Genomic DNA, 9,730 nt, shown 5'->3' on the forward strand with positions numbered 1-9,730 from the left:
CGTTCGGTTAATCGGAGTTCTGGGTTTAGTCCCTTCCAGGTTCTCTATGGGTTTAATCCTTGCATTGCGGCTGATCTAGCGCCTATTCCTAGTTTACAGCCTATTCATTCTACTGCTTCTGAGATTGCTCAACACCTTCAGGATACTCATGCTACTGTTCGTCAGAAGTTATTAGAGTCCAATGCAAAGTACAAGGATATTGTTGATCGCCACCATCGTGATGTTCATTTTGAGGTGGCCTGGGTGATTTTGTCTGGGTTGTCCTTACTAAAGATCATTTTTCCGTTGGTGACTATAATAAATTGAAACATCGCAAGATTGGTCCTGTAGAGGTGATTGAAAAGATTAACGCAAATGCCTATCGCCTGCGTTTGCCTAGTCATATCCGGATTTTGGATGTCTTCAATGTTCGACATCTCATTCCATTCTGTGGTGACTCGTCTGACAATGAGGATTCTTTAAATTCGAGGACGAATTCCTTCCAACCAAGGGGGAATGATGCAGTACAAATGCTTGCTGAAGAATACCTTGATGAATATGATAAGGTCGTCAAAGTATGATAAGTTGCTTTGAATGGTACGAGGGCTCACACACTCAGTTTTGCCTTGGTACAAGCGCGGGGCGCGCTCAAAGCTAGAGAATGTTACTGATGAGAGCGAGAGCGCACGCGTGCTTTCGATTTTTGCCTTCGCGCACGCGCTTTGGGCTTTATTGCGGGCTTTATGCGAACTATCGCTTGTTTTGTTTATTTTTGGTAGGATTGGATCGGTAGATTCACCGCTTGTTTAGTTTAGGGTTAGGACGCCTATTTAAAGGCTTAAAAGAATTGTGATAGGATTATTCATCAAGTTTATAAAATTATTTCATTATTTCTTGGTTAAAGAGCGATTCTTTGATTGTTTGTGAGCTAACGCACTTAGTATTACATTACCCTTCATCTCCCTGAGAGTGTATTTTGGCCATATCACGAAATCTTCTTTCGCTATCCTCCTTAATATATCTTCTAATGTGGTATTGATGGCAATAATTTTTTTTGGATCCAGCTCCTCTTTCAGTGTCTTTTCATATCTCCTCCTTTACTGCGGCTGATTATCTTGATTTGTATAATTTTCTTGAGGCCTTTTGTGATCTGATCTCGAGGAATCTCGACTTTCATGTCGATCTCCATTATCCTTCTCTTTCTTTTCCGATACTTGTAGCACATTTTGCGTCGTGGCTGTTTGTATACCTTCTTCTACTCGAATATCTCTGTCAGCTTTGTCATACAACTTTTGTCTTCCTTACGTAAAAGATATTTGTGCATATATGATCCAGGTATCACACCTGTTTGGAAAGCCATGACGGCTGTCATTTCATACTCGTCCAGCCTCTCGACTGATTGAGTTTCGGCCTTGAATCTGGCCAAGAAATCCTTCAATGACTCATTCTTTCCTTGTTTCAGCTGGAATAGGACCGACACCTGTTTCGGCTTCACCCTCTGATGACCATAATTGGTGAGGAATCTCTCTTCAATCTCACGAAAACAAGAAATGGTCCCCTCAGGTATTGTACAGAACCACTTTAATATTTTGCCTTTTAGGCTTGCAGAAAATGACCAACATAGCATGGCATCCCAATACTCTGTTCCATGATATATCGAGAATTGGTGTCGATAGCTGAATAGATGGTCCATGGGGTCAATGGTCCCATCATATTGGGCAAATTTTGGATTTTTGAATTTTGGAGGTAATGACACTCTCTCTATTTCCTTTTTCAGCGGGTTTTGACCTATATCATCGGCCAATTTACGAATTGAAGCTGATACCTTTTCCAGTAGTTGGTCCCCAAATTGCCTTTGCATCATCTCCTACACCATTTCTTTCGTGATTGGTGCTTTTACCTCTTCCTCTTGCACCACCTTTGGTGTCGATTTCGCCATTGATTGCACCTCTTTGAGGTGGCTTTTTCTCACTTCCTCGTGATGGCTCTTTCTCACCACTGGAGTGCCTGAACTCGATTTATCGCCATCTTTCTCCTACATAGCTTCTACTGCACGCTTCTCATTCTCTTCTCTCTCAGCTTTGTTTTCAGCCATTAAAACTTTGTTCTACTTTTCCAATTCTTCAAACTTTCTCAACAAGGCTTTTAAAGTTAAGAAACCTCTTCTTCATGTATCTCTTCTACTTCTTCCACCAACCTACTTACCGATCACCTTGTTCTATGTTCCTCATTCTTGGACGCTGCTTGAGAAGTGCTTCCTTCATTAATCATCATCGTTTTACTTGTTGTAGTACGCTTTGGAGGCATCTTGACAAGAAAATGAACACTTCCCTGATCTCACAGAATTTCCTTGAAGACAACCAATTATTCTTTATCCTAAATGTCTACCAATGGATTCGATCTTCAAAGAAAAAGAAAATAAACAACTTTTCTTGTCTTTGAATCACGGACGGTGCCAATGTAGTGATCAAGTTCTTCTTCTAAGATCAGTTATGGCTTGAATAGGTTTGGATTGAATTGAGAATAAAAAAGAAGTAAAGCTTAAGCTCTTGTATTAATCGGTAATGGCGGTTGCAAAGTCGCTCAAACTCTCTCTATATTGCTTTGGTTTTACAAGTTTTTATGGAATGAATCGAATGAATCTTCTTTCTCCTGATCATCGCTTTATATAGTCCTTTAGCTATAGTGGTGTCCAATCCTATCCTGACGCGTGTCCATTCCCATTCTTCTCCTTCCTTCTTCCCGCTTATTCCTGTAACACATGAACTTATACGCAAGATATCGACAATTATGTCGATATTTCGATTTATTTACGATATTCGAGCTGGAATATCGGGTTGACGATATTTGCCCACGACACCCACCTCGTGACGCCATCACTTGCCACTGTCATCATTACTAACAATATCCTTAAGCCTCCTTCCCGCCGTAATACATGAACCATTACAGCCGCTCACCATCATTACACCATATGCCAGCTCAAATAAGCCTAAACACCTACAACTGCTACCCACGTGCGTCTTATAGAAACATGTCATTCATCACGACTGTACATCTGTACTCATCAGTATATGTGTCGCATCCGATGCACACACCTAATGCCTATAAAAACCGCCCTCAAGAACTAGGAGTGGCTTGATTCCAGTCTGGTTAATGAACCCTAACCTGAGTTACTAACTCTCAACTCACTACTATCTCCCAATACACAGACTGGATACGTATAGTAGGCATCTTCATCTATATGAAGAGTAGCCATTGACAACAAACAAAACCATTCCCTTTCTCTATCTTAACTTAATAACTAAGTCTTAACTTTGGTGTAATGTCCTCATAATCCAAAAAGATAATTTTAGACATTTACACTGATGGCAGAACAACAACTGATGCAATAGATCTAATGTTGGCTTCTTAGAACATGTGGTATACTTCTTATCGACGAATCTTTGCATTTTTAAACTTGGTAGGATACGTCGTTGTACTAGTGTTGATGGTGCTTCCATCAATAATAGTAGTTTAATCACTTGGACATCTTGTAAATCGTTCAAAATGGTGTAGTTTCTTCAATTACAAAGCCAGAGACGATGTAGCAATAGAGGAAGTTAATGATTTGGTTCATGAAAGTTTTGAGTTAGACGAATGGACAGCATGGAAGAGTGTGCAGGGCATGAAAAGATCAATGAAGTTGAGAGAAAGTGAATATTCAAATCAGTTGTCCCTACTTCTTTCCAGTATTCATTCTTCCCAACAGTTTCTTATCATGAGACACACTGATCGAGGTTTGCTAATCGATGGAGAAGGTATGGAAGTGTCCTTTCTTTCTATTGTACTCCTCGACAGAACCTCAGTAGATCTTTAGTGCTAGCGTTGAACGAAACGTATGAAATAATTAACTTAATTGAGAACAACTATGACATATTAAGGCTTGCTACATATGTGGGCACGCAAGGATTGGCGGGCTTCTCTTCTTCCCAAATATTTTGAGGGTACCACATATGATCCATCTCAGTCTGAATTGGATCAAGCAAATGTGATCGATCCTTAAAAAAAATAGCGGAAGCGAGATGCTGCCTTCTCTTCAAGTATGCATGGAACTTACTCATCAGTACGTAGAGGATATGTACCAGTTTATAGGGCAATACTTTGTGGACATGTTGCATGTGTTATTTGCTCAGCTGCCAATTGAAATATTCAAAGCATTGAGTGAGAGTCCTGCGAAGAATTTGAACAGGGAGTAACACTAGCCTTGAAACTCCTTTGTGAAGTTCAATCGTTCGAAACACAAATTGATTGGTCATTTCCTGCGAATTTGACAGCAATGGAAGCTCCTGCTGCACATAGCCAAAGTGTGTCACTTGAGGAGGACAATGTTTCTGTCGATGTTGCTGATGATGATGTAATGTAATAGTTGAAGTTATAGATTGAACTGCATAAAATAAATCTCAATATCTTTCACTAACTTCTATTCAGTCGGGGTCATCAAATTTTGTGCTACCGAGGGCTAAAAACAATGGAACTCCATATACGAAAAAATGATATGAAAAGGGGCAAAAAGAAATCTCCTTCTGAAGAATATTGTGTGCCTTTTACAATGCGTGCATGAATGTCCCACTTGCAAAGATGTTTTCCATATTCTCCGGAATAACAGAGAACAACAAGTCATGTACACGCACCATGGGCGATCAATTTTTAAGTGGAGTATTTAGAGAATTTAAGTGGGCCAAGTGAGTTTGTCAATTTGTATTTGAGTGGTACTCAGAAGGTCAAAACATAACCTTGGGTTAACCCATTTAAGTGTTGCTGAGAAATTGAGGAGCACTTTCGCCAGTTGAGCAGCATTAGCCAAAAAGTAGGATTATAGAGCTTTTGTAATCCAACAATATTGTAAGTCCATTTTGAATCCTCAACTCTTAAAGTTTTCCAGTGTTGACTGTACTTAATTGTTATCAAGGCAATAACTACAATTTTGTAAAACCCACCATTCTACAATTTAAAACAGTTGGAACTAATTAGTGTGTGGGTTTGGTTGTATGAAATGATAGCAAGTTTTAAGCAAACTAAATTGCAATAGAACTTTGCAAGTAGGTTTTAGATTTTTAATATGGGTCCTTTTAATATTATTATTTCGTAGTGTGACCTTATTGAAGGTTCTTCATGAATCATGAAATGCTAATTTGGATGCTTATATACTTGTCGAACAACTCATATTAATGTTTGAGTAATTTTACATGTCAGTTGACTATACTGATTTGAGTAGTGAAGTGTATGTTATGATAAATGATTTGGTTGGAAAGAAAAGAGGTTATGTTGTACACATAATTTTTTAAGTAGTCTTTGTTAGTTGTGATTTTTTTTCTAATGTGTAAAGGCTCAGGTAAGAGGTGGGTGCGGAGATGCGGGGCATGCTGTTGGGGGTGTGTTCTAGTTTTAGTTTACTTTGCTGTTGTCAAGCTTTGATTGTTAAAAACAAAAGCTGAAAATTAGATTAGGAGAAAAGGTATGCTAAGGAAGGCTGGGCCAGTAAGTGGCAGGATGAGGAAATTATTTTGAAGATTTTATGTTTCTTTGTATGAAACTATGATAGCTCTGTACATGACTGATTAACTAGAGAGTTGTAACTTGTCAGTTGTAGCCTTAGTAGCATCCCGAACAGTTGAAGCTTTCTTGGATGTGGTATATCAGTATATATAATTATGCACGCACAGAGACGGATGCATTTTTTTGGATGTACTTATCTAAGGCTTAACAATCTGTGTTATCTTAGTCAAAACCAAAACATGTATTCCTTTAGTTCCAATCTACATCATGAATTCTCAACATCCGACTGTAAGTTCAATAGCCCTTGGCTCAGAAAGGATTAACTGGAACTAGAATTATCTACTTGTTCAAGTCATTACATTATTATAGAGATGACATTCTTGCATACTTCCACGATAACCCCCAAGCTACAGAAAGTTAGAAAAAGAATAATAACAGTGAGTATTCTATTTTGAACCTCATACTCTTATCCTATGCTGTCAAAGTAGCCACCAAGGTGCTCAGCGTCGGGTAAGGTGTCCCAAGACGCCACTTAGGAAGCCTAATGTCTCGCCACTCCCCTGACAACATAGCTCATAACCCCTCCGACCACCTTATGTATGAGCTTGAACTCAAGGCCTCTTGGAAAAACTGCCTTGCCAGCTGATCCGCTGCCAAGCTCGTCACTAGAACTTCCCTTAATTTTTGGATACTTCAAGATATTATTATTCATATATTGGAACCGTAGTTACAATGTACTGTTTCATCTATACTTGTTAACCACTTTTCATCGTTGTTGTTACCATGGACAGATGGACGCAAATAAAGAGTCTCAGACTGAAGATTATGCAGCTGATATTTCATCCATTATAGATGCACAAGTACGCATCGAGCCTTTCATACATAGAACTCCAATCATGTCTTCAGAACTTCTAAATTCTATTTCGGGAAGGAGGTTATTCTTTAAATGTGAATGTTTTCAGAAGGGGTGAGAAATTATATACAGGTGGAAGGATAAAATTTTCTGATTATTTTTTGCTTCAAGTTGTTTTCTTTTTCTTTTTTATCTTTATGAGAATATCATTTCAGTCAGCATGAGTAAAGAAATTTAACGAGATTGAGTGCCTCCATATTGTCGCAGTGGTGCTTTCAAATTCAGAGGTGCCTGCAATGCTATATTCTCTCTTGAAGATGGTCAAGCAGCTAAAGGGGTTGTTACCCACAGCAGGTATGCTACTTTTGCTACCAGATTTCAAATATATCTTCCTTATATGTTTTAAGCATTAACAATCTTGATAATGCATTCCACACCAGTGGAAACCATGCCGCAGCTGTGTCCTTGGCTGCAAAGCTCCGTGGAATCCCAGCCTATATTGTTATACCGAGAAATGCCCCACTGTGTAAAGTTGAAAATGTCAAGCGTTACGGTGGGAAGGTTTTCTGGAGTGAAGCCACAATGCAGTCAAGAGAACGTGCTGCTCTGAAGGTTATGGAGGAAACTGGTGCAACTCTGATTCATCCATTCAACGATGGGAAGATAATAAGGTAGTTTATGTCTCATGATCGTCTAAGCCAAGTGAATTACACCTTCTATTTGTTTTTCATTTATTTTCTACTTTCCTCCCAACCATCCCTACATTATAAACAATTGAAAATTTCAAGAAAGATCACTGAGCTACCTATACTCGCTTGGCTAACGGAGGTGACAGTATGTGAGTGTGTGTAAAGAGAGGGGGGGGAGGGGGTTTGGAAATTTTAGCATACAATATAGTATAAGTATATAATAAAGTGACCGTAGCTTCTTGTTTTTTAGCTGGGTAGGTATCAAAATGGCTACTTCTAGAGCAACACAGGGTACAGGACAGCGCGAGGATGTAACATCAAACACACACTTCACGTCCTAGATATAGGTACTTGTTACACAGTACAACACCATTTTAAGCTTTAGTTAGTTGAGTTGGTGCATTCTCCTAATCCTTGTTTTTGTTTCTTTTGGTAATGCCCAAGCAGTTTTGGTTGCCTCACCTTCCGGAAAAGGTTATATATAGGAACCTGCTACATATCGATCTACTGAATAGTGTAATATATTGGAACGAAAAGGCATGTTGATCTCAAAGTATTTTTACTTAAGTGATGGTTTAGGCCGTCATTTTTGTCAAAGACATCCAAAAACATTCTCAAATGAGGAACTAAAATAGTTAAGCCTATGTTTCTGTTTCAATAAATGGATCATCCACATCCTATTTGCTACGACACTGCTTACACATAATGTGTTTCTTTTGCTTGGAATTGGCAGTTCCATGATTCAAGGATGACGGTGTTTGTGATTTTGCAGTGGGCAGGGTACCATATCACTGGAGTTTTTGGAGCAAGTCCCTCAAATTGACACTATAGTAGTCCCAATAAGTGGTCAGCTCAATGATTTGTGCTATCAATTATTTTCGGCTTATCAATTTCTAGTGACTACTCTTGTTTAAGAAAGTACATTTGTTTATTTTGTGAAAAACATGTAGGAGGTGGTTTGATTTCTGGTGTGGCATTGGCGGCCAAGTCTATCAAGCCATCCATTCGGATTTTGGCAGCTGAACCAAGGGGAGCTAATGATGCTGCTCAGTCAAAGGCAGTTGGACGGATTGTCACACTGCCAGAGACCAACACAATTGCCGATGGGCTTCGAGCTTTTCTTGGAGACTTGACATGGTAAACATATTCTTGCTTCTACAAAGTCTGTATAACATTACAGAAAAAACCATTGCCACCTAAAATGTGCCAGTAAATAATGAACAACTGTTAAAAACTGGATATAAATGCAGGTAGTGTGCACTTGCTTGAAGTCATTTTTTAAACTAATCCTTCCTCGCCATACTTCTCTACCCTTGTAGCTTGTACTACTTCGACAATTTCAATTTAGAAGCAGCACTAGTACAATCCCACTAGTGGGTTCTTATGGAGAAGGCCATGTAGTTGAGTTCCAGTTATCACACATGCTTCGGATAATAGTGGTAAAAACCCTTAACGAGTCCATAGTCGATACTCGATACAGTTAATTACTTGATAATAAAGCCAACTGTGCTTTAAACAAAATGTCGTCCTCTGACAGCTTTAGAGTTGAGAGCTGAGGCCCAAATTGAATCCAATGACTTCTTTGTCTTCATGATATTTAAGGATTACAAATTTACAATTTAAACCTATGGGCTTACCATTTGTGCTCTTCCGATTGGAAATGTTGCTATACATTTGTAAAAAATTAAAAAGGGAAGTTCATCTAAACTTAAGTACAGTGGTACAAGTAAAGTCCTGCAAGTTTGTGTACTCATTTTCTCAGCGAACCTTTTTTAAGTTGGAGTTTGTTACTGTGTTATCTTTCTATTACAGGCCCGTAGTGCGAGATTTAGTCGATGAAGTCATTGTAGTGGAAGACAAGGAGATCATACAAGCCATGAGAATGTGTTATGAGATTTTGAAGGTTGTAGTGGAGCCTAGCGGAGCTATCGGCCTTGCTGCTGTCCTGTCTCACTCTTTTCAGCAGAATCCTGCATATAAAGACTCTGGCAATATTGGTATTATAGTTTCAGGAGGTAACGTTGATCTGGGTGTTATGTGGGAATCATACAGTAAGTGAAAGTTGATAGTGTCTGCTCATTTGCTCGCCTTTTCTCATTAGGCAACTATCTGGTGGTTCAGAAAAATATTATTAACCCGTCAGTACTGAAGCAGTGGAAGGCCTTGTGAATCTGGCTCTTGCAACTCTTTAATCAAAAATTGTACCAGAGCTATAAACATTATCAACAAACAATAAGAGTTAGCTTATTTTACTTGCACGATGCTGCAGATCCAAACCAGCTAAATGGCCTTCCTGGGCAGCTTCCAAGTTGTTTTGAGCCAAGAATCGGGAAGTTTTCATTTTATGTCCTGGTGTGTTGTGGACTATTTGCTTTGTGACTTGTGACCTTGAACAACCCAGTTGGTGTGGCATAGGCGCATAGCAGAACAAGATTTCCATAATGCATTTATGCATGAAAAAACTTAAAAAACGTAAGTGAACCTTGACGAGCACGCGAGAGTCATTTTACATCCCTGAGTAGTCCAGTAGAGCAGCAGTCTATATGGGTTGTATAAATGCAAATTGCAGGACGTGACTGACACTACCTATCTACGTAACGCTATGAAGGATTTGAAAATCTGGAGACTGCATTTGCTTTACGGCCCCAAAAGTTACTGCTGTGTACCGAGAGGC

At 39.1% G+C, this 9,730-nt stretch overlaps 1 protein-coding gene across 3 annotated transcripts; it reads left to right on the top strand.

The window, feature by feature from the left end:
• The first annotated feature begins 4,510 nt into the window (after nucleotides 1-4,510).
• On the top strand, nucleotides 4,511-9,308 carry SR (serine racemase). 3 transcript variants are annotated; one of them, XM_086569422.1, is made up of 7 exons: nucleotides 4,511-4,860; nucleotides 6,306-6,481; nucleotides 6,635-6,721; nucleotides 6,808-7,038; nucleotides 7,829-7,902; nucleotides 8,007-8,193; nucleotides 8,869-9,308. In XM_086569422.1, exons 2-7 carry the CDS (start codon nucleotides 6,306-6,308, stop codon nucleotides 9,113-9,115), a joined length of 1,002 nt encoding a protein of 333 aa, XP_086425548.1. In that variant the 5' UTR covers nucleotides 4,511-4,860; the 3' UTR covers nucleotides 9,116-9,308. The 3 variants fall into 3 exon arrangements, with proteins under 3 accessions (XP_086425548.1, XP_086425550.1, XP_086425549.1); XM_086569424.1 differs by having other exon boundaries at nucleotides 4,544-4,860; nucleotides 6,306-6,374; XM_086569423.1 differs by lacking the exon at nucleotides 4,511-4,860 and adding an exon at nucleotides 4,993-5,057.
• Nucleotides 9,309-9,730: the final 422 nt, after the last annotated feature.

Source organism: Coptis chinensis, chromosome 6, assembly GCF_015680905.1.
Source record: "Coptis chinensis isolate HL-2020 chromosome 6, ASM1568090v1, whole genome shotgun sequence".
In the NCBI taxonomy this organism is placed as follows: domain Eukaryota; kingdom Viridiplantae; phylum Streptophyta; class Magnoliopsida; order Ranunculales; family Ranunculaceae; genus Coptis; species Coptis chinensis.